The sequence below is a fragment of the Coturnix japonica genome, chromosome 11 (assembly GCF_054131305.1).
Source record: "Coturnix japonica strain WE chromosome 11, WE-NBRP24, whole genome shotgun sequence".
Taxonomy (NCBI): Eukaryota; Metazoa; Chordata; class Aves; order Galliformes; family Phasianidae; genus Coturnix; species Coturnix japonica.
In genome coordinates, this window is record NC_140673.1 from 12,921,065 (window position 1) to 12,944,630 (window position 23,566).

Genomic DNA, 23,566 nt, shown 5'->3' on the forward strand with positions numbered 1-23,566 from the left:
GCATCTCAGCAGGGTGGTGGGCTTGGAGGACTGTGCTGAAGACCTCAGCTTTGGTCAGTCATAATGTAAGTGAGAGGGAGGTGGTGGTTCTTCTGGAGCCCCAGCTCCAGCTGACGTCTAGCTCTGAGCTGCTGCCATACTGTACCTGGGAAGCTGCTGTCCCTGATGTGGCTGGAGCCCCCTCAGCACCACCTGCTGAGGTGGGCACACTGCCCTGGCTGAGGAGAACTGCTCTGCAAAGCTGAGGCAGCAGGACAGAGAAAAAGACGGCTCTAATTCCTGACATTAGCTTCTACTGCAGCAGATTTTTAAGTTATTTCACATTGTATGTCAGATAGTAATCTATTATTATTTTGATGGAGAGCGTGTGATAGTTCAGGAATGAATCTGAGATGTTTTGACTTCCTAGGCCCAGCATGGAAGACTTGCTGATGTTTGGGCAACTTATCTAAACTTTTCTACAGCATGCTATTAATTTGTTTTGTTTCTGTGTGAGAACTGCAAGGAAAGGCAGATACGGGGTTGATTTTTGGGTTGTCCTGTTGTGAAAGGCTGAGCTTTAAAATTCTCTGTATAGTCTCATTTTTCTGAGTGATTTGACTGCAAGGAAATATAAAAGTAAAAACAAATAACTTCATCTGAAAAGAAATGGAGTCACGTTTTTTAGAGGAAATTGGACAAGCAAGATGAAAGGATTAAACTTTACTGAGTATGTGGATAAAAAAATAAATAAATTGGAGAGAACAATTGCATATTATGTGGTATTGAACACTTACTAGCAAGACAGTAATCTCTGTATACCAAAGTACTGGACTTGAATGAATTACAGTGTAGTGAAACTTCACTTTGAGTTGAGTAAAAATCTTTTGAAATGCACTGAAGCAGTTCGCTATTTTCACACAGTTACCCTGCCAGCCTTAATATGTAAAACAGCCACTGAATTCCAGATGGCAAGATATTGCTACACATGCTGGCTCTGCTGCATAAATACAGTTTCAACCTATTTGCAGATAGGCAGAATTAAAGTTGACCATTCGTCCTGAATTACTGGCGTTTCCTGTGCGAGTTCTTGTTTCTGAAGCCTAACACTGTAGTATAGTACTGCTGGGCCTTAACTGTAATGTTTAGTTGATAGGTATGATTATTCAATAATAAATATAAAAATAATGTTATCAACAAAGCAAATTCAGTACCAAATTTATTAAGTATGTACATATATTGTTCAACGTAGACATTAATAAATATGCAAGTTATACAATTTGCATCACTGAGTAGCCTTCTAAAACAACTGCATGAGACTTTAATGGAAATCTGGTGTAATTCAAACCTTTTCTATGTGAATGTTACAAAGCAGACATTTTATAAATATCTTATTGCATTTTTGTTATCACTGTCTAGTTTCACAGTACAGTGTAAGCTTTTCAGCCTGTAAATTCCAATAATAACTTGATCAAACCTTCCTACGGTGTATGAATTGTAAGGTTTAAATGATTCTTTTTTTGAAACAATTACCTGTCTGTTACTTCTTGTAGTTTGTTAAAATGCGATGTCAGTTTACTAACACTCGTGGAATTTGACACAGAAATTTTATGGGGGAAGGGAAGAAACTAATGATTGGTTTACCTAGCATGGGTGCTCAAGTGTGCATGAAGAAAATGAACGTTGATTCAAAATGTAAATGAAAAATTCTATTCATGAGTGTAACCATTAAAGTTTAACTTGAAAAACTTGCTTCTGCTTCTTTGATTCTAAGGATAGTTAGAAAAAGAAAAAAGAAAAGGTAAAGAGTGCATATAATACTTAAGATATTTAATGAGACAAATAAAAATGTATATATTTTAAAGGGCTAGTTAGTGCTTTTATAATGCAGTCCTGCTTTGAAGTAGGGGGGAAAAAGTCTGTTAGTATCCAAAGGCAGCCTTTAAGTGTTTGTGATAGGATTCAAAATGCAATGAACTCTCATATCCTTTTGGTATAATACTTTGCTTCTGCTACAAAAGTATATTCTTTGGAATCTGTGTACTTTCACTAATATACAAAATAAAACGAAGACTTTACTTTTCCACGCTCCTGATCTTCAGTAACCTAGAAGGGCCATTAGTCTTTTTTGTACTTTTTACAAGTTATACAAGGTAGATAGTCAGTTTCTTCCCTGCTGATGTATGTACATGCAGAGGACAGTGAAATCTTGCTATAATACCTCTGCCTTATCCTCTTTTCTTTATGACTGTGTAAAGAACTGATTTAGAACAAATCTGAAGTAAAATATGATGTTGAAGTAAGGATTTTGTGCTGAGAGAAGTGGTCAGAGACTGTTCCCAAGTACTTTAAGCAGGTAAGGTGGAATGGAGGAGATCATCTTCATTTAACAGTTGAAGAACTGAGGCATAGAGACAGCAGCCTAAATTTCAGGTATGCCTACAACCATTTGACACTTATTTAAAAGTAGTTTGATATCTGAATTAGAGGGTCAATCAGTCTGAAATGTTAGAATGATGTGGGAGGACAAATCAACAGTAGGGGTTAACTGTTGAAATACAATGCTGAAGACAAGAGACATTTTCTAATAAAAGCTCAATGTCACCTCTCAAACCATAAGTAATTTTGCAGGATCACAGAGAATGTATCTGGAAGAAGTAGAGCCCCTTCACTAGCAGTGCAATCCTTTGAATTATTCAAATACATTCTCTTAGCTGTTAAAAGAGTAGTCTGAACCTCTTTTGGAAGGAAATTTTTTATATTCTAGATGTTCTTTGCCATCTGGCTGACTTTGTGTTACTATTCTGTTGTTGCTGTCAGACTTGTCCCATCTTCTCTTTAAAGTTTAAGGCAGTGAAAGAGCTGACTTCAGACTGTTTTAAGGGAAAAAGAACCATAGAAGTACAAAACTCTAACTATAGCATTCCTCACAAACGAACACTTTGTCAGTTGAGAATTTTGATAATGTTTTATGAAGCTTTCTGAAATAGTATGTCAAAGATATGTGACAGTACTAGAGGAAACTTCCTCCACGTTACTCAAAATTTTAAGAGGGTGTTTAAACTATGCATGTAACCTGTTGAATGTATTGCTTTTCAGGTGTTCAAAGCCATGAACATTCCTCAGATCAGAAACCCTTCCTTACCTTCTCCAGAAGATATGCCTGAAGCTTATCATGTGAAGATAGCGCTTCTTGGTGCAGGGCCTGCAAGTTTAAGTTGTGCTTCCTTTTTGGCTCGATTGGGCTATTCAAACATCACCATATTTGAGAAGCAGGACTATGTCGGTGGCTTAAGGTAAAAAAAAAAACAACCAAAAAGCATTGTAAGAAGTACTTGTAGCTCTACCTAGTGAAATAATTAGTAGTTGTTTAAAATGCAAATGAGTGAAATCAACCCCCTGCAATTCTCAGCCTTCAACAAATGTTCTTGAGCAAAGAACACAAAGGAAGGCATAGGCACATTTTGCCTATATAGTAAGCACTTGGCTGATATTTACATGATTCAGGTTCAGAATCATATTCTCTGTACTAGAAGATGAATTTTTAGCACTTCAACAATGGCTGAAGTCATATCTTACAAGCTTGTTGATACTGCTAAATGAAAGAGAGTATTTTAGAAGCCATTGAGAAACCAATTCAAAATCATAACTGAATTTTACACCACTTGTTATTAACCACTTGTTATTTTGTAAACATGTTAAAAGTAGCAAAGAGCAACTAGGGTGTTGGACTCACATTTCTCTCATTGCAGCATTACTGAAATCAATAGAGTTGACACTGTTAATGAATTTGATCCATAATGTCATAATGTCAAATAGTTATTCAGAGCTCTGGAAGATAGAGAATCAATGCTGGAAAAGTTGAACTGATTACTTGCTTTTTTTTTACAGTGAGATTCAAAAGTATGCTATGTAATTATCAAGACTTTAATGCATAGGCATTTAACTATGTGAAGCTCTTCCACTTGAACTAGTTGCCATAAAAGGATTTCATATTCAGTGCATGAAGTGTCTACTTTATTCACCTGTTAGGTAGCAAATAATATTTTCATAAATACTGGATTTAAATCCAGTTTTGTTGCTGAAAAGTGATAGTGAATAATGAACTCTTTTTCAAAATGGAACTGGATGACAAGTTAGGCATGCTGGACTCAACAGTAGAATGGAGTACTTTCTGCAGTTCCCTGCTGCTTTCATATTTGAAGCATTGATATCTTTATTTTCATCTCTTCTTTGTTTTAATTTGAGTTCAAAATTGATCTTAATTTTTTTGTTCTATTGAAAAAAAGACACCAATTTATTTATTTATTTAAAGGTCTTCATGGTCAAGCAGTGCATTTTGCTTTATCTCTCTTTTAAGAACATGTACCAGTCACGATCAAATTTTACTTTGTTCATTGCAGAAAGGTTCACAGTTTGGCTAAGGGCATTAGTTTTTCTCATCCTGATTTTAATACTGGAACAGAAAGGAGTCTGGCCTGTGATAGCAATCATCCATTGCTGGGGTTGTGTATCTTTGCAGTACGTCTTTTAAGAAGCTTAGGTTAATGATGAGTATATTTTCAAGGCTTTGTAAATTGCAAATTGCCAGCAAGATCAAATTAATTTTGTATTTGGGATCAGCTTATTAGGGAAGGGGTTTCATCCTTTTAAAATTTGTTCTGCCCTTTCGAGTGTTTTTAACTCAGAAGTGCCTTCATTTATGTGTGTGTTAAATTATAGCTTTAGTAATATTTAAATAAAGTTGTATACTGATTTCAGTTTCAGTATTGTCATATCTAAGCCTAGCACAACTCTGTAGTTGTTTGGACATGTCAGTTTTTTACATTCACAGGCTCATTTTCTTACATTTCATCACTTCATGTAAAGTTTATGTTTTAGAGAAGATGTGAACAGATCATGCTCTTGCCTAGAGACAGTGAACAAACCACTACTCCTCCTAGATAGGCCACTCTTTTGCAACATATGAAAATGTATCTTTTGCTAGACTAGAAGGATGTCCTTTTGGCAAAAGCATCTTGTGTCTGTGAGAATGAACAAGTACCTGTCCAAGTTCCTCTAATTTGCAGAAGAGATGAACTCATGGCACTTTGTTCCCATCCAAGATTATTCTTCACCCTCCTGTATCTTTGTTTTATTCTTCTATCTATGCCTCCTCACAGTAGAGATTGTCTGCTGAAAGAAACTGTATTTCAGTAATTCTGCTGCATGTTGACTTTAAGATGTTTTTTTCGTGATAAATGTGCATGCATGTGTCCCCACAAAATCATGCATATTTGCAAGTATGCATATAAGCATATTTCTGTGGATGTTGTGGTTTAAACTGTCAAGCAGCTAAATGACACTATAGACTGTGAAGGAAAAAAAAAGTACATAACTGCCAGTTGAAAGCAGGACAGGTATATGGAAATCTATACTCTGTAGAATTAAACAGCAACTAAGTTTTTAGTAAGAGCAAAAAAGCATTTACAAATTGTGACAGTGACAGGACACAACCAGGTCTGTTTTGAGTTCTTTTAAAAGTTAGAGATATGACAGGTCTTCAACAAAAGCACAGACAACATGATAAAATATAACTTTCCTTTTTTCATTAGTTTTTTTAATTGAATCTCTATTGCATCATTTTGATGCATTATTTTCCTCCCCAGAAAGCTTTTTTGCTCAGCATGACCTATCAAAGTTGCATTGCCTTTTACATATCCATTATATTTGATACTTAGAGCATTTTTCTTTGTGCATTAGTCAGAAAAAATGCAAGGTTGTCAGCATTATAAACAATAAGGAGGAACACCAATATATAATCAAAATAATTAAAGTTGATGAAACTAAGTAAATAAATCCTTCTGTTCCATCAATGTTGGATCATAAAGGTGGGGTTGTCACTAGCAAGATGTAAAATAAAACTGAAATATATCTCTTGTACCCATGCTTTGTTATTGAAATTATTGATCCATTAATTTGACATCAGATTAAATCAAATGTTTGATGTATCTAGGGAGAAAATTTCAATGTTCTCCATGTTCAATCTTTCTCCTTTAGGAAAAATACCTAAAATACAGCTTAACTGTGTTTACCTATAATTTCCCTCTATAGGAGTGAACTGGCATGCTCTTAGGTGTCATTTCATTGGAGGTAAAGATCTGTACCAACGGATATGAATTTGAATTCTGTACTAGTACAGTTTTCCATTACTGGAGACCTTAAAGTCATTCCTAATCCTAAACAAGAGGAAAAAATCCAACTAATAAGAGAAGTCCAATAAAAAAGAAACAAATAAAAAACAACAACAACAAAAAAAAAACAAAACCAAAAACAAACAAACAAACAACCAAAAAAACAACAACCACAAAAGAACAGACATGAAACTAAGAGCTGATAGAAAATTACTGACTTTGTATGTCCTGAAAGATTGTAAAGAAGTTATGAAGCAGAAACTGAGGAGGGTACAGTTTTAAGTACCATTGCTCAAAATACATCACTATTTTTAGGCAGGGAAAATTTGGTTCTTTTTGCTTAGCTTACTGAATGGAATGATTACTAAAAGCTCACCTTGCTTTTCTAGCTATGAGATCTCATCTTAAAAAGGTGATGTAAGTTTATCTACTGTTAAATACATCATGAACAAAAGTAGTGGAGCTGAAGCTGTTTTGTACCAGGTCTTAACATCCATTAAGTGATGATCTAGAAATGTGCAGGGTTGGTCTCAACTTACTGCTTTTCTGATCTGTATTTTTAGTATTTACTGTGTGAATAGTGTTATTTTGTCACTCTGACAATTGAATAAATAAAGCCAAGACTCAAAAACATTTCCATTCAAATACCTCAGAATGTTGTGAGTATTTATTCTTAACAACCAAAAAAATCCAAACAAACAAAAAAATAACCCCACCCATCTTTCTTCCTTATTGCTGGAAGTGTATCACAAGCTTTGTTTATTTATTTCAGTGCTTCTGAAATCCCTCAGTTCAGATTGCCATACGATGTAGTGAATTTTGAAGCTGAACTTATGAAGGATCTCGGAGTGAAGGTAATGAAAAATATATCCTGCCTATGTATAGCTCAAAGGAAAAAAAAAAAAAAAAAAAAAAAAAAAGAACAAGGAGTCTGCCAAAGATTAACAGCAAAATGTCATGCACATTAGTAAAGAACAATTAAAAGCTGCACTAGACAGAGGCAGGAAGATGCTTCCTCTTGCTCAGGGCATTTGTCTGTCTCCCGTCTGAATGCCACTAGTTTAGAAAAGGGCAATCAATAGTTCTCATCTGACATGCCTGCATGTGATTAATTGTCTGTAAGAAACAAATTCCTAAATTGCTTTAGGGGTTCAATGTAGCTATTGGAATGATTTGATTTTTTTAATCGAGTTTTTTCATGCAAGTTTGGCACTACTTAAGACATTCATATTTGATACTGCTTCCTTCTCTTCATTTCCCTCTTTCCATGTTTTTTCCTGAACAGCTTATAATATGGTCCTATATATGAGTTACCTTATTAATTTGATGCATTTTATTATAAATTGTTAATGGAATAATTTATTATAAACAATAGCAGTCATTGGGCTTCTTGAAAAGCAATTGCTGCACATTATCTTTTGGGATGAGCATTATTTACAAATAATGGGTGTGTTACTTTATTGTTAAAATGAGGCGTGAGCTGAAACTTTAGATAGGATATATTGAGGGCTGCTCATGTTAATAGGAGTTTTGAGTACAGAATGCATCAATGAAACAAGTTTTAGAGTAGCAGGAGGGGTAAAAACATGTTTAGAATAATAATACAGCATTCAGTCAAGCAAGAAAGTATTGCAGAAATCTTCATATTGCAAAAGCTGTTTGTATTGTAAAAACTGTTGTCACAAGACTCAAGTGAGAAACTCATCCTGCCCAGATTAGTTGTAAGGGAAAACCTTAAATGATACAGGTCCATTTTCTCACTCTTTTTGGGTTACAAAGTGAACTTTAAAGGCTGACAGACTGGACCCGTTGTTATGAATTCTGTAAAAAACAGAGTGGTGAGGCTACTTTGAACAAAGTTTCTGGGTATAGGTTCCTGGGAAACCTCTACGAAACTCAGTTCCGCAGACAGAGTGCTCTTCTATGACAAAGACTCCAGCAGGTGAGCCACTGTGTCACCCTGATGTGAAAGACCTTTGTTGTTTAGAGAAGCAGCAGAAAACCTCAGTATAAATTTACTTCCAAGCTCTGCCACTGGTTTGTGATTGACCATTTTGCAAGCTGCTTAAGTACTTTAGCTTTATTCCTCTACAAGCTGGAAATATTTTCTGGTGTTTATTTAAAGCATTTCAAATGAAAGTGCTGTATTGCCTAAATGCTCAACAGCACTGTTTATTCAAGTAATTCTACTGAAATTAGTAAGAATTAGTCAAGTGAATAAAATAAGGATTACAGAGCTGGGCCCTAGGAGTATTATGAATCCCTATATAAAACAATATTGCTATTTTAATTCCTTCATTAGATTTTCATAACATATGTACACAATAGGATAATTAAAAAAAAATGCAATGACAATTTATGGAATGCATTTTGTTGCCAGTGAGCTTGTAGCCTGGATTCTTGATAGGATTACAACTGTACCTGGCTTTTTCAGTTCTGATAGAAATTATACTGTCTACCAAAGAGAAAAAAATTCTTTGTTTTAGGTATTCTATGCTGTGTTTTATATCTATCATTTTTCAGCTATAAGGAAAGCACATTTTCTAAAGTACACTAAATGGAATATAAGTAGATTCAACATCAAACAAGATGTACAATGACATGAAGACTGAACTCAGATCAGAAAGCACAGTTCTTATACAATGGAGCTTGGCATTTTGACAAAGAGAATGCATAAGCAATATATCAAAAATTTGGGGGAAACATTCAAAGTCAGAGAGTCTGAAGTTGGGAGATAAAGACATGTAGCCATGTTGGGAAGTACAAAGTATCTGAAGAGGAATCACAAGCACTCAAAAGCCCCTGGTTTGACAGGAACGTGCAAAAGGTATGTGCATCTCCAACTGCGTGACCTCCAACAGGAGACTACTGTAGTTGCCTCACTGAATGCACAGCAAACACTCCTCCCCTTCATTCTGAAAACAGCTGTAGACCCCCAACCACCTGTGCAGTGGCTGCTCAAGGCAAGATTGCAGGTGGAAGGTTATGACACAGTTATTCAATAAATGAATGTCAGTGACTGCAGTCTAGGTATTGTTTGCTAAATTAAATTTAAACAATTGCACATTCAAATCCAAACTGATTGCTTTCCTTGTTTTGAAAGTCTTACTGCACAGACTAGCTGGTATCATTACTAGTAAGTAGGGCAAGCTGTGGTCTTCACAGAATGTTCTTCAGGCTTGTCCACCTTGGACCCTATTTTTCAGGTCTGAATCCACAAAAACACCGTTGATTTTGCCAAGTGTTTTCTTGGCATAAAAATGTTCTAGCTAGTTGTCACAGAGCAAAATTCAGGCCGTGACCTTTGAGGACACAGCACAAAGAAACGCCTGATGCTGTATTATGCACAAAGGCCAAGTGCCTGATGTTGTGTGGGAAAACATGGCTTGTTTTTCTGTTCAGAATTTTTGTTAACACGGAACAGTTGTGCCTTTTATTTTCTTTACTTGTCTGTAAGTCTCTGTAAGTGACTCATACTTTCACTGTTGTTTCTGCAATAACTTAAATTGCTTGGGTTTTTTGGTTGCGATACAGGGTGAGTGTTCCACTTAGCACACGTGTTCCCTAAGCTGGATTCCTGCTTCAACTTTGTGTTTCTTAAATTCTGATTTTCACTCAGAAATATCACCCTTTGTAGTCAATACTGAATAGTGTATTTACTCACATGGAAAACTGCTATTTTCAGCTTTACATCAGTATTGCATTCCATGGGCAGATTTTGTTTAGATTGCTTTATTATCTCTCTTACCTTACAGTAGAAACCAAGCTAGCTTATGTTGGCTGTGTATGCGTGTGACTGCAAGCTACGTTTTGCCAAGCAACATTTGCAAGCTACATTTGGGCCATTTATGTAAGTCAGAACTGATCTGTCCTTTTAAGTCTGGCCTAGAGTAAAATAACAAAAATTTTGTTCACTGGAAGATTCAGTAAGATGTCAGTATGCAGGACGTGGTAGAAGTTATTTTCATAGTATCAAATAAAAAGCAAGTAATTTTTAACTCTTTCAGATAATTTTTAGAAAAGGGCTTGCTGTGGATGGAATGACACTCCGTACATTGAAAGAAGATGGCTATGAAGCAGTCTTCATTGGAATAGGTGAGAACAACTCATTTTCTTTGTATTTCTTTGTATTGTCATCTTTAAACTGAATGAATGTCCAAGAATAAATTAAGATTTGTAACATAATGTCAGACTACTTCAATCTGATGTATTAAGAAAACACAGTAATTTATTTATTTTTCAAAGAAGCTAAAGATGAAGTTTTTATAGAGAGCTTTGTTTTAATTTTCATATGTGTATGATAGATTTGTAAGTCAAGAATTTAGTAGAGCGCCTTGTTTTTTAGTCTAAATATTTCAAAAATGGATGAACTGAAAAATTATTTGTATTTTATTGGCTTAAAAGTCATATACAAGTTCAGTTTTCAATTTCTGTGAATGACTTACTATGCCGAAATAATTACTGAGTCTATATGGAAGGCAGTGATACCATGCTTGATTGCTTTTTCTTTCATTTATATAAAACATGTTGCATCTTCTACATATGCTGTAGTGTAGCAAAATGTAATTACGGGATACTTTGACAGAATAAGCTGACTTTGAGTTATACTAAAACTGGCATCATAGGTCTGTCTTCTCTCATATGCTTAAGAAGTCCTGCACCTGCCTCCTGTTCGAATCATTGCTTCTTTTTAATGTTAGATTAGAACTGTTATCCATTTACAAGTATTCTGAAGTACAGCTGGACCTATTGCTATGGTATGATAGGCGTGTTGAGCAGGCATCGTCTGTAGTTGGTATGAGGCTTAATGCTCTTTATTGATCTAGACGTTGCCTAAGTGAACATAATAGGAAACAAGTTGTCCAACTGTTCCTCCTTCCTATTATTGATTACAGAGATGTAATTCTTAGTACAGCGACAACTGTTGTTTACCATCTGGGTATGCAGTATAAGCTTTGCAGGTCTGTTCTGTCGTGTGATTACAGACTGTTGTAGTTTATTTAATCCTAAATCCTCACATTGCTAGAGATCTATGTGGAGGAATTTTTGTTGTGTGATGTTTTGATATAATTATATGCAAGACAATGGACCAGCCTATCTTCTTTATTGTTTTAATCTGTCTTTTAAACTGCTTCTGGAATCTCACCAATTACAGATTAATGAATGTTTGCTTTCTGAGAATCCATCCATTGTTTTTGGAATCTCAGCATGATTTACCTGTAATTTATGACTCAGACATTTAAAATGTTTGATTTAAAGGTTAGCAAATAGATAAGTGAGAATTCTGCATATAGCTTTTGACTGTATTTTATATTTGGGTTTATTTTCTTAATAAAGCCATCCTAATATACATTTCTAACCAAAAACAATCTGTGTAGGTATTGTGCCGTGTAAACACTAAGGAAAGAGGCAGAGACAGAGCTTTAGTAAACAAGAGAGGTTATCTGAAACATAATTCTCCTGTAAACCACATGTTCACCATAATAATTAGTAAACAGAAGGTAAAAATGCTAATGGAGTTATAAGGTTTTTTATAAGAAGCTACCTTGTATCCATGGTAAAGTTGGTCCCCTGCTGTACCTTCATGTGTATCATCTCTTTTATGGTATTTTGTATGACACTGTTTGGTAATGTAGTCTTGCATTCTGGTAATGAAAGATGGAAGACCAACCAACCAAAGGATTTTTGAGATCAAATATATTAACAATAGAGCATTTATAGATTCCCGTTATTCTTTTTTTTTTCTTTTGCGTGCTGAAAAATGATTATTTAGGGCAACTCCACAGTGGATTTCTTGAATCTTAGAGGTGACATAATTAAAGGATATTATTTACATAAAATAGAAGTTGCAGATTTGTTTCTGAATGATAACATAACTTGATGAAATACAAATGTAGTAGTTTTCAGCTTTTCCTAGTAGTGGAGGAGAGGGAAAAAGTCAAGGTGACTGAGGCAAGTGACCATACTGAGGATAAATCATTAACAAAGGATTTCTGTGGGAACAGACACAGCAACTTCAGTACTCTTTACTACAGTTATGTTTCTGCATTGGCAGAAAAAACAACAGCAATAATAATAAAAATAACAAAAGCACCTCTCCAAGACTCTAGATATGCCATGTGCATTGAAATAAAGGAAATTAATGTTAAGGGGAAAAAAAAAAGAAAAAAGAACAGAATATGTTTTTTTTTTTTAATGAAATATGAGCCCTGTGACTTGTGTGCTTTAAAACTTTACAGCCTACATTCCTGTGAAATGTTTTCTTCTTTCTGTCATTAATGCAATATGTGAAGGTATTAGAAGTGTCTTGAAGTCAATGTATTTTCTCTTTGTCAGACTCGAAAATCATAGAGTTCCCAAGAAGTTTCCTAAAGGAAACATTAACAGCATGGCTCTAACATATCTAGTAATAAAAAGTTATACTTCGTTTCATACCCTTAGTTATGGTGGCATTTGAGACTACAGTTGTGTTTGTCTTGAGGTGGATATTTCTCTCCAGGATGCAGGTCTGAAGCTCAGAAAAAAAATTTCATTTACTAAACTTGAAAGGAACAGATGACCAGTGAATGTCACCAAACTTCCGGTGTCTCTGCTTGAGAGTTGCACCTTATATCTGCAGTGTTTTATTTTGCACCATCTTATCTTTCTAAATGGGCTGCAGCTATGTGTATATAAGGTGGTAGGGACTGATGTGGAATTTGGGTTTACAAAGACAGATGAACATGAGCACAAAGAGCTGGCAAATACCACAGTTACAGGATTATTTGTTGACTTTTTTCTTCCTTCCTTCCTTCCTTCCTTCCTTCCTTCCTTCCTTCCTTCCTTCCTTCCTTCCTTCCTTCCTTCCTTCCTTCCTTCCTTCCTTCCTTCCTTCCTTCCTTCCTTCCTTCCTTCCTTCCTTCCTTCCTTCCTTCCTTCCTTCCTTCCTTCCTTCCTTCCTTCCTTCCTTCCTTCCTTCCTTCCTTCCTTCCTTCCTTCCTTCCTTCCTTCCTTCCTTCCTTCCTTCCTTCCTTCCTTCCTTCCTTCCTTCCTTCCTTCCTTCCTTCCTTCCTTCCTTCCTTCCTTCCTTCCTTCCTTCCTTCCTTCCTTCCTTCCTTCCTTCCTTCCTTCCTTCCTTCCTTCCTTCCTTCCTTCCTTCCTTCCTTCCTTCCTTCCTTCCTTCCTTCCTTCCTTCCTTCCTTCCTTCCTTCCTTCCTTCCTTCCTTCCTTCCTTCCTTCCTTCCTTCCTTCCTTCCTTCCTTCCTTCCTTCCTTCCTTCCTTCCTTCCTTCCTTCCTTCCTTCCTTCCTTCCTTCCTTCCTTCCTTCCTTCCTTCCTTCCTTCCTTCCTTCCTTCCTTCCTTCCTTCCTTCCTTCCTTCCTTCCTTCCTTCCTTCCTTCCTTCCTTCCTTCCTTCCTTCCTTCCTTCCTTCCTTCCTTCCTTCCTTCCTTCCTTCCTTCCTTCCTTCCTTCCTTCCTTCCTTCCTTCCTTCCTTCCTTCCTTCCTTCCTTCCTTCCTTCCTTCCTTCCTTCCTTCCTTCCTTCCTTCCTTCCTTCCTTCCTTCCTTCCTTCCTTCCTTCCTTCCTTCCTTCCTTCCTTCCTTCCTTCCTTCCTTCCTTCCTTCCTTCCTTCCTTCCTTCCTTCCTTCCTTCCTTCCTTCCTTCCTTCCTTCCTTCCTTCCTTCCTTCCTTCCTTCCTTCCTTCCTTCCTTCCTTCCTTCCTTCCTTCCTTCCTTCCTTCCTTCCTTCCTTCCTTCCTTCCTTCCTTCCTTCCTTCCTTCCTTCCTTCCTTCCTTCCTTCCTTCCTTCCTTCCTTCCTTCCTTCCTTCCTTCCTTCCTTCCTTCCTTCCTTCCTTCCTTCCTTCCTTCCTTCCTTCCTTCCTTCCTTCCTTCCTTCCTTCCTTCCTTCCTTCCTTCCTTCCTTCCTTCCTTCCTTCCTTCCTTCCTTCCTTCCTTCCTTCCTTCCTTCCTTCCTTCCTTCCTTCCTTCCTTCCTTCCTTCCTTCCTTCCTTCCTTCCTTCCTTCCTTCCTTCCTTCCTTCCTTCCTTCCTTCCTTCCTTCCTTCCTTCCTTCCTTCCTTCCTTCCTTCCTTCCTTCCTTCCTTCCTTCCTTCCTTCCTTCCTTCCTTCCTTCCTTCCTTCCTTCCTTCCTTCCTTCCTTCCTTCCTTCCTTCCTTCCTTCCTTCCTTCCTTCCTTCCTTCCTTCCTTCCTTCCTTCCTTCCTTCCTTCCTTCCTTCCTTCCTTCCTTCCTTCCTTCCTTCCTTCCTTCCTTCCTTCCTTCCTTCCTTCCTTCCTTCCTTCCTTCCTTCCTTCCTTCCTTCCTTCCTTCCTTCCTTCCTTCCTTCCTTCCTTCCTTCCTTCCTTCCTTCCTTCCTTCCTTCCATCTCCTTTTTTTTTGCCTTACCTAAACTGTTTTCTATCCAACTAGTTCTTAACAATGTACTTCTGTTAATTTCTAGAGGACCAATGTGCTAATTGCCTCTTCCCTGTTGTGTGGTGACTGTTGAATCATGTCCTGAACCACTGATGAGCACCTGGGGATAGGCCCCCCAGTCAGCTCTGGGAGCACGGGTGAAGGCAGTTTACCTGTGTGACCAGAACAGGTGGAGCCTGGCTGCACCTCTCTTAGACCTCATTTAAGGGCTGACTGCCACTGGGGAAGGATCTCTTTCTGGAGATCCTCCTTGAAGTGTTCCCCTGTGAACCTAGAATCTTCTGATACAGGTGTGCAATCTTCTTCCCTTCCTTTATAGCACCTTTCTATTGTACCAGACCTTCTGTCATTGCACCTTTATTGTAATGCCTTTCCCGTTGTATTGATCTGTTCAATTGCTGCATCTGACTATTATTTCCTCTTGTGTCCTCTCAGTTCATCCTGTACGAAGGCCTGTATTTTAGAAACATTTGGTAACAGACATTCTTGTTTCTTATACAGTAACCTAAGTGTGAGAGCAATTTCTTAAAGTCTTTAAATTATTGTTTTGAAACTCAGTTCATCTTCCTGTTATGTCTTTTGGTATTCTCTTATTATTCATAAACACTAACTGAGGGCAAGCGAGTGTTTCAGGCTTAAACTTAAATTTTCAAAAAAAGCAAACCAAAAATCCAAACACAAAAAAATCCAACCCTGCATATATGCTTTTCATTTAGCTATCAGAGCAAATGTGGAATGACTGTATTTTTACTGCTCATCCTTGAAGTTCAGCTATGTTGTTCGTAAAACAGGTTTTTGTGGTTCTCCTCTAAAACACCACAAAGCATTTTGTGAAGTCTTTGTATAGTTATTTAATTGAATGAAAATGAGTGACCTAAATCATTGAATGTGTTGAAGGGTGTCTGATGTAACTTTCAAGATGAATACGTAGAGATGATATCACTAAAAACATACTCTTTACATAATTTTACACAAATCTGTATACATATTCTGTAGCATTTTGTCATAATATAGAGATTTTATGTCATGTTTCTACTCTCTCTTTATAGAGATCAAATAAAATTGTCTTCAACAATTTTTTTTATAATGTAAAATATATTAAAAAAAACCTATATGCACTTTACTTAGTCACTCTAGGTTCTGTGGGCTTACAAGTAAACAGGAAGCCCTACCTAACTTTCTAATTAATTATTCACTACTCCGTAAATTGCAACTACTAATGAGTCTTTTTTGTTTCTTTCTCCATCTTGTCAATTTGGATTGCTATGGAGTCAGTTTTATTGTTAGGATATTCAGAATTTTTACCAAATGCTGCAGAATTGTATTTTTCATGAGCATATAGATTAAAATCAGTTAACCGTTACTGGGTTATATCCTAAATTGTATCTTTTACTTGCAAGGGTTAAAGTTATAAATAAATAAATCCCTCACGGAGAGAACCTTTGTGATAATTGCAGTCATTCATAGTTAATTAACATAGCATTCAAACAATAATATAATCAGATGATTTCATTGATTGGAATGAAATTGCACACACACACAAAGAAATTAAAGTCCAAGCACTGATGTACCTTGTTTTTAATAATAATAAAAAAAGACCTCTGAGATTGATTTACTGCCTCTTTCCCAAAAAGTAAGTAATCTCTTCATGCCTGTTATTATCTTCTGATTAACTATGCAGTGCCACCTGGTGTGCAGATGGGAAGAATATTACACATCAAGAGCTCTGTTCACACCCACCCACACAGATATAAACCTACGTGGCAAAAAGTGAACAGATGTTCATTTTGCTTGTGCTATAGGAAAAAATTGTGCATCGTATTCCTGATTCATAAACTAAATTTGGAGAACATGAAATCTGTGTATGGGGCCCATAGGCCCATGGCCAACACAGACACTGATGGAAGAAGTATATTCAAAACGATTATCATTACAGAATTTTGTTTGTTTCTCTGTTTTTGTTTTATTTTATGTTCATGAGTTGTGTATATATACACACATATATATATATATATATATATATATATATATATATATTTTTTTTTTTCTTTCAGTTATCAACTCCAAAGGGTAAAGTTTAGAACCAGGGTCACCAGGGTCATTTTGTAACTATGTCCAGAATTTATTAATTGATTGTTTGTGCTTCAAAATTGTTTTCTGTTTCTTAGGAATGTAACAGACCCCCAGAATTATGCTTTTAGGCTTCTCCGCAAAGCTGTAACGTAGCAAGTCACATAAAATGTAATGCATATTATTCAAAGATTGATCTATAGTGCAAAGAATTATACAGTCTTAGCTTTCTAGAATCTTCAATTACATTATTTTTGGTGTTGTTTATTATTATTTTATAAATTCAGAAGTATTTTGATGCCTTGTAGGTGATGCAGTTTTCAGTGTGAAAAAGTCCAAAGAAAATACGACAAGCAGGGGAGAAAAATATGTTGGAGGTAGTGCTGATGGTTTTTAGAAACACAATCAGCTAGATACTCAAAATGAACATGTACATGACTAGTTACCCAGGAGAAGGGACTGACCCCAACCTTGATACAACTTTCTTTAAAGTAGTGATAAAAGCAAATAATCAAATCTATTCAGCTGCAAAAAGCAGTGAGATTTTATTATTTGCTATAAGAATGAAGTCATCAAGATGAGTCATGAAGTCACAGAGTGAATTTTGAACAGTTTGAAGAGCAATGGTGCAAAGATATCAGTGGCAGGATTTGGGCAAACCCAATTCCAAATATTTTAATGTTACCACACAGTAAGTGGAGTAAATTATAAGATGAAGAAATTTGAAAATCTTTTTTCAATAAAGCACATGAGGAGGCTGGCAAAATGTGCATTTGCAATTTAGTGGAAAATAGGATCTAAGCTGCATGTTGAACGACAACTGTATGAAACAAATTCTGAAGGAAGAAGGTCTGCACAAGTTTGAGCAGTCAGGTATAAGAGTTCTTTGCAGTCCACCTCCTACAGAAGTGTAGCTTGTGCCTCACAGGTTTGTAAAATGCATGCATTTTTCTGTAATACTGCAATTCTTTATAATTTTCATATCTCATGGAAAGAGTATTTTAAGTGAACTGCACTGTAAATCATTTCTAATTCAAAAGTTATCATCAGTATTTTTGTTGTTCTCATCTTCTGTAACTCTTGGCTCTAAAAAGATTATTAAAATACAAAATGAATATAGTCACATTAGAAAAGGAAATCTGTGGAGGAACCTGTTCTTACATGCTTATAACAGATGTTTGAACATGCTTCTATTCCCAGTGCACCATCTTTCCTGGAGTCCAATGATGTACATACATCCAAGAATTTTTATGCTTGAGGCATCTTTTTCTACTGTTGGCATTTGTTATAATCTGTTCTTCCAGTTCTGTGGTCTTTACTGCTGCTCTGGTTGTTGGTGGAATGTTCCTAATATGCATCGGAAGCAGTAGGCAGTTGAAAGCTTGTAGGGCTCAGATGCACACAACAGCTTATTTATTATTAATAATCTTAGGAAACTTTCAAAAAATACTAATAATCTACCCTTGGGCATCCTTAATTTATTCACTTGCAAATTACGCAGATTTTCATGCTCTTATTTGCTTATCTTTCCTACCAAAGAAAACTACTTAGCATAACAATCTCTGCTGCACATGTTTTTACAAAGCTCTCTCCTGTCTCCTCCTAGGATGTCAGACTGTTTCCCTGAAGAAATGCTCATCTAAATATAATGACAAAATCAATTTTGTACATATTGTTTTGAGTAGTTATTTTTTTAACTATATGGGAAGATTAATTACAATTATTTAATAGTTTGGGGGAATTTAGTCAAACAGCAATTTTTATGCATTTCTCTGAGAAATGCAGAAGAAATTGCTGAAGAAAATGGTGATGTTAGATACTGCATTTTTATATTCTTGATATTATACCTGTCATTGTTTCCTATGTACAGAGAACTGCTTGCTTATCTGTTGCTTCCAAAAGTTAATTCCATGTGGGCAATACAGATTCTTGTACATCTAAATGATAGAAGTATTAGTCATGCTGCCCATTTTTTTACTTCCACTTTTGCTTCCAGATGAAGAATTAATGACCAAAATACACACAGATGTCACTTGGTACATACCCATTTAATATGATTGAGCTTTCTTTCCCTGAAAGGAGCATGTGTTTGGTCCAATACAAATGTAATCAGACACCTCATGAAAAATTGTTCTTTGCATGAAGTGACATAATACAAAATTTAAACAATGGGTTCAGAAATCCTTTAACTTCCTTCATTTTGTTTAGACTAGATAAATCCTGTGATCTTTGCATTTATTTTTAGAATTTTACTGAAGTAGGAATTGTATCAGTCCTACTTTAATTGTTGAAAATATGATGAGCTCTTTTTGATGTTAACAAATAAGGTTTTAAGCAGCTTTCTTGTACACTGTTATGTTTCAACTATTGTCTTTCTGTATTCACATTCATTTCACTTCCCACAAGAGGTATATTTGCTCATTGGATTGAAATAAGATGAATCGTGGATTTGTGGTAATACTTGTTGGTGTACTTTTAGAAAGTGCCATGGGAAACCACCTTGCTCTACAACTTCTCTACAATGGGCAACTGATTTGAAAGCATCCAGTGCTGGATATGAGCAGGGCACACAGCTTCCATCTGACCTGTTGATTGTCTTGCACTCTTTATTCATCTGCTTCTGTTTTTATCACCTCTTGCCAGGCAAACCTTTACTAGTACAGAAATGGTTTTGTGTAATTAAGGCAGTTAAATTGTTTTAGGGCAATTTCCTGATACTTTATTACATTTGAGGTCCCTTTGGGGCCTTCACTTGGGGGTGTTTCCTAGAGCTTCTGTTTGTCTGTGTGGGATTCACAGGGCATCTTGTGACCTGCAGCCTTCCTTTATGTCAGCCTGGGCCAGTGGGAATCCTGCCCTTCAAAATCATCATATTAGAAGCCATAAGTATTTGTAATTTTCTTACTCAATACTATTTAAGCATTGCTACCATGTAATAGCTGCTACCACCATGGGAAAGAACATCCTTTACCTGCCAGCACTGTATGTAGTCACTTTCGTTTTAATGGGATGAAAAATTTTAATGGTACCAAATATCTGGGAAGAAAGTTTTAGATATTCAGTGAAGAAAATAATCTTAAATGAAGCTATGCAAGAATTTTTGTTGCTGTATTCTGAATTTTGAGTGGGTGGGGATTGCTTTTTGCTCTTCTAGTCTATACTGTTCAGAGATGTCAGCCATATAATTAATTTACTGCGAAATTAAGAGACACTGCAAATACGTATGTTAATAATGAATACTAATGCTGTGTATGTAATTAGGATAGCACATATAACTACTGTATTAAGTGTCACCTGGCAAATCTTTTAAAAACAAGTTTAATGTACGTAAACATTTCTCCGTGTTTGGGTAACATGCTGGTGTATTCTGTAGCTGTGAGACCAAACTTGATGTCCCTTCTGCATAGGGACATAGTCCAATAAATAGTCCTTCATGCACTTTGTATAGTTAAATTCACAGAAAACTATATTTATAAAATGCTTACAAGATTAGAAGACATAAATAAGCATTCTAAATACTCAGAGTGTTCAGATAATGCTAATTTAAATTACATGTTTATTTAACAAAGGAAATATTTTCCCAACATTGTACTTTACAGTATTTTCATTCACAAGCAATTCTTTAGCTATTGTTTGTTCATTTGCACTAAAAATGTAGAAAGATGAATAATAACCATTAGAGAAAGCAAAAATGCATTTCAGCAGATAGTAAGACAAATCAGTGTTCCCTCTAATGATCTTTAGTGATTAGTTTCATAGGAAAAAATAACTGATGAGAATTTAGAGATCAATGTGTTTCAGTCAATTCATCTTTAATAGTAATACTGCCATTATGCTGAAATTACCAGCTACTTAGAAAGTAGGAGATTTTGGCTTTTTACTACTTTTCTAAGAGTCGTCAAGGTTTTGTGTTTGTTGCTATTTCACTAGTGCAATGGAAAACAGTTTAAGTCACTGCTGATTCCTTAAGTTTCTCTTGTTAGCAACAATTCATTGGTTTTTTTTGACTAATGATGGTTGTTTACTTGAATATAATGTGTATTTTTAATAGATTCTAGCAAGTTAATAGCTAGTGAAGTTTAAGTGCCTGGGTATTATTTAAATTCAGGTGACATCATTAGCTATTATCAAAGACAATTTCTCAGTAACATAATATTTATTGCTTTTTCTCAAATTATTGTATTTTTCATGGGAACAAAACATGTCTTCTAACAAAGTTATTCTAATTTTACAGTTAGTATATTGCACAGCATTTAGTCATTGTAAATCATTGAAATTCATTATATCAATTTACAAGTGACTTAGGCATAATTGCTTTTTCATTCACTGGCAAACAGGCTTGATGCCCCTATTATGGCCTAATACAGATCTTTTGTATAAGAAAAATGATAGTTAAATTTTTAATCTGGAAGAACGTTTCTTAACTTTTAAAAAGTTCTATAAAAAATTGCTTTAAAAACAAAGCAAAATGCTCCTTAGAAGTGTTTACATACTTGGTCAACCTAAGAACAGTTTACATTTGTCGGTTGCTTTAAGCTCTCCAGTTTGGTGTTCTGCAACTGTACTCTATAAAGAAATCCTTGGTAGTGAAGAAAATGGGAAATCCAAAATACGAAGCACTGTGATGCTTTCTTTAGAAAGGTTTTAGACTGCTTATAGTGTTTTCATCCTGCCTTGGGTGACGTGGCTATTTCCATGCATGGCTCAGGATGGTCTTGGGTGCTGGTTAGAGCTCTTCCAGCATGGGCACTCAGTGCCAGCAGCTACTTCTGCATCTTCAGCACAAAACTGCAGGCATGGCAGCAGCATTACATGCCGTAGATGAACTTAACTTCAAGACTACTGCAGATCCAGATGTTGTCCCATGTTATGGAATTTTAAATTGCTGGTTTGCTTCCTTGTATTCACAGTTTGAGCTCTGATAACAGAAAGGGGTTTGTAGGGCTGGGAGGCAGAGTGACTGCTTTGCGCAGGAAGCGGGAGGTGCTCAGCTGTGATGTTGGTACTTGTCTCTGGCAGAAAGTTCATGCCTGTTCTGTTGCTCTTGCAGATACTAGTAAAGCTTAGAGTTGATTTACATTAAAAAAAAATCATTTCCTTCTTCCAGTACATAGAATCATAGAATATAAAGAAATCACCCCTGATTGTTACCAGCCATGCCTTTTTTGTGCACAGCTTTTTTTGGAAAACTCCAAAAAATTAGGTAAAGGAAATTCTGAAATCTTAGAGCTTTTTAAATCATAGGGGCATGAGATTCTTAATACCCCCACTACACTGGCAAGTGGGTTCCTTATTTTTCAGATGCAAATATGGGTCTTTGCATGTGCTGAATGTGCCCTTTATTGTATTGAAGCATAGAAAATATGCATTGTAGCTCAGTCACTTCTGTAGACCTGCCATGCTTGCAAGAACGAAATGTGTTTAATCAGCCTTGCAGAGTGAATAATCATAGATACAAGTGTGGCGTTCAGTGTTCATTCAGAAAGCTATAGAATATGCAAACAAAATGTTTAGTTAAAGGAGAGTTGAGTGAATTACAGCTGTGGCAGGCAGTGGTGGTGGTTTTAAACTAGAAGTCATGTCTGTTGCCTTTAATTTTTCACTTGATTAATAACAAAAATATAGATCATGCACTACAGTGGATCGACAGATAGAAGCAATGAGATGTAGTGCTCTACTGAGCATGAGACTTAGGCTCAGCCTGTTGGTCTTAAGTTTCCTTGTCAGCTACTGGCCTCCTGGCAGGCTCAGTTCTTCATTCTCAGCTATCTAATGGGAATGGTGAGATTGTGCTGGAAGTGCAATAAGGTGCTTGACTGCATACTTGCAATCAAACATTCAAACTGTTCCTAGTTATTTGCAATTTGTGCCATTCCACCAAATTTCATTTCTTTTCCAGTATTTTTAAAAAGATGCAGAGTAATCAAAATGATACATAAATATAAATTTAATTTGGTAAAGGGAGCACAAATGTGATAAATTGGGCACAAATCTGGCAAATTGTGAATGATTGTGAGGAATTTGATTTTTATCAGATAAATTGACACAATTTTTTGTTTTCCCTTGCAGCATCATTCTGTTAGAGATATATTGTTTAACTCATTGTTTTGTGAAATAATTTCTAATAATTTATCAAAAATGGAGAACATCTTGCAAATCTAATACAGATTTCAACATTTCAAATATGAAAAGAACTAGACCAGAGATAGTTTGCTTACATGATTGCAGTTTACTCGCTTGTCAAAAAAAGAAACTGAACTCAATATAGCTGCGTTTATGTTGCCAATTTGAAGAGCAGCTTGACTTTATTTCCTTCAGATCTCAGAGGGAAAAAAACAAACAAACAAAAAAAACAACCCCACTCTTATAAAACTCTAAAATCCCTTGTAGTAAAAACTACCATACAATACAGAGTTCCATATTTCTAATAAGTATGTAGTATAAGGGTCAGGGACTAACTGGTGAATAAAAGTCAAAACTCAGAATGAGGTGCCTTTCCAGTTTAGCACTGGGCAGTGATATATACTGATAATGTTTGATTAATGAGCAGCAGCCTTGCAGTGGGTGAAAACGTCTGTGAGAAATGATTTATTATTTCAAAGGTATTGGAAGCTTACCGTATCTTGTAGATTTAACTGTGTGTGCCTGAATAAAATAAATGAGATGCAACATGTGAAAAATGAAAACACATTAGTTGTAAAGGATGTGTCACAAGCAGGGTATTTTTGTTCAAGTACACTTTGTCATGGGGATTTTTAATGTTGCTCTGAATACAAATCATTTAACTGGTTCATAAAATCAACCTAGTTGGAATTCCTGCATCTATCACCCAAGACAGAAATGAGGATTAAGCTTAATATGCTGGAACTTCCCTTGAATGTTTGCATTTTGCATTATATACAGCTGTTTAAACTGCACATATGAGCACAAAGG

General features: G+C 35.9%; 1 protein-coding gene across 1 annotated transcript in view; it reads left to right on the forward strand.

Moving 5' to 3' along the window:
- The window catches only part of DPYD (dihydropyrimidine dehydrogenase), a 308,967-nt gene that overhangs the window by 88,676 nt on the left and 196,725 nt on the right, over window positions 1-23,566 (forward strand). The window contains exons 6-8 of the mRNA XM_015870373.3: window positions 3,079-3,275; window positions 6,925-7,006; window positions 10,160-10,247. Of these exons, the coding sequence (XP_015725859.1) occupies window positions 3,079-3,275; window positions 6,925-7,006; window positions 10,160-10,247 (367 nt within the window). The remainder of the gene's footprint in view (window positions 1-3,078; window positions 3,276-6,924; window positions 7,007-10,159; window positions 10,248-23,566) is intronic.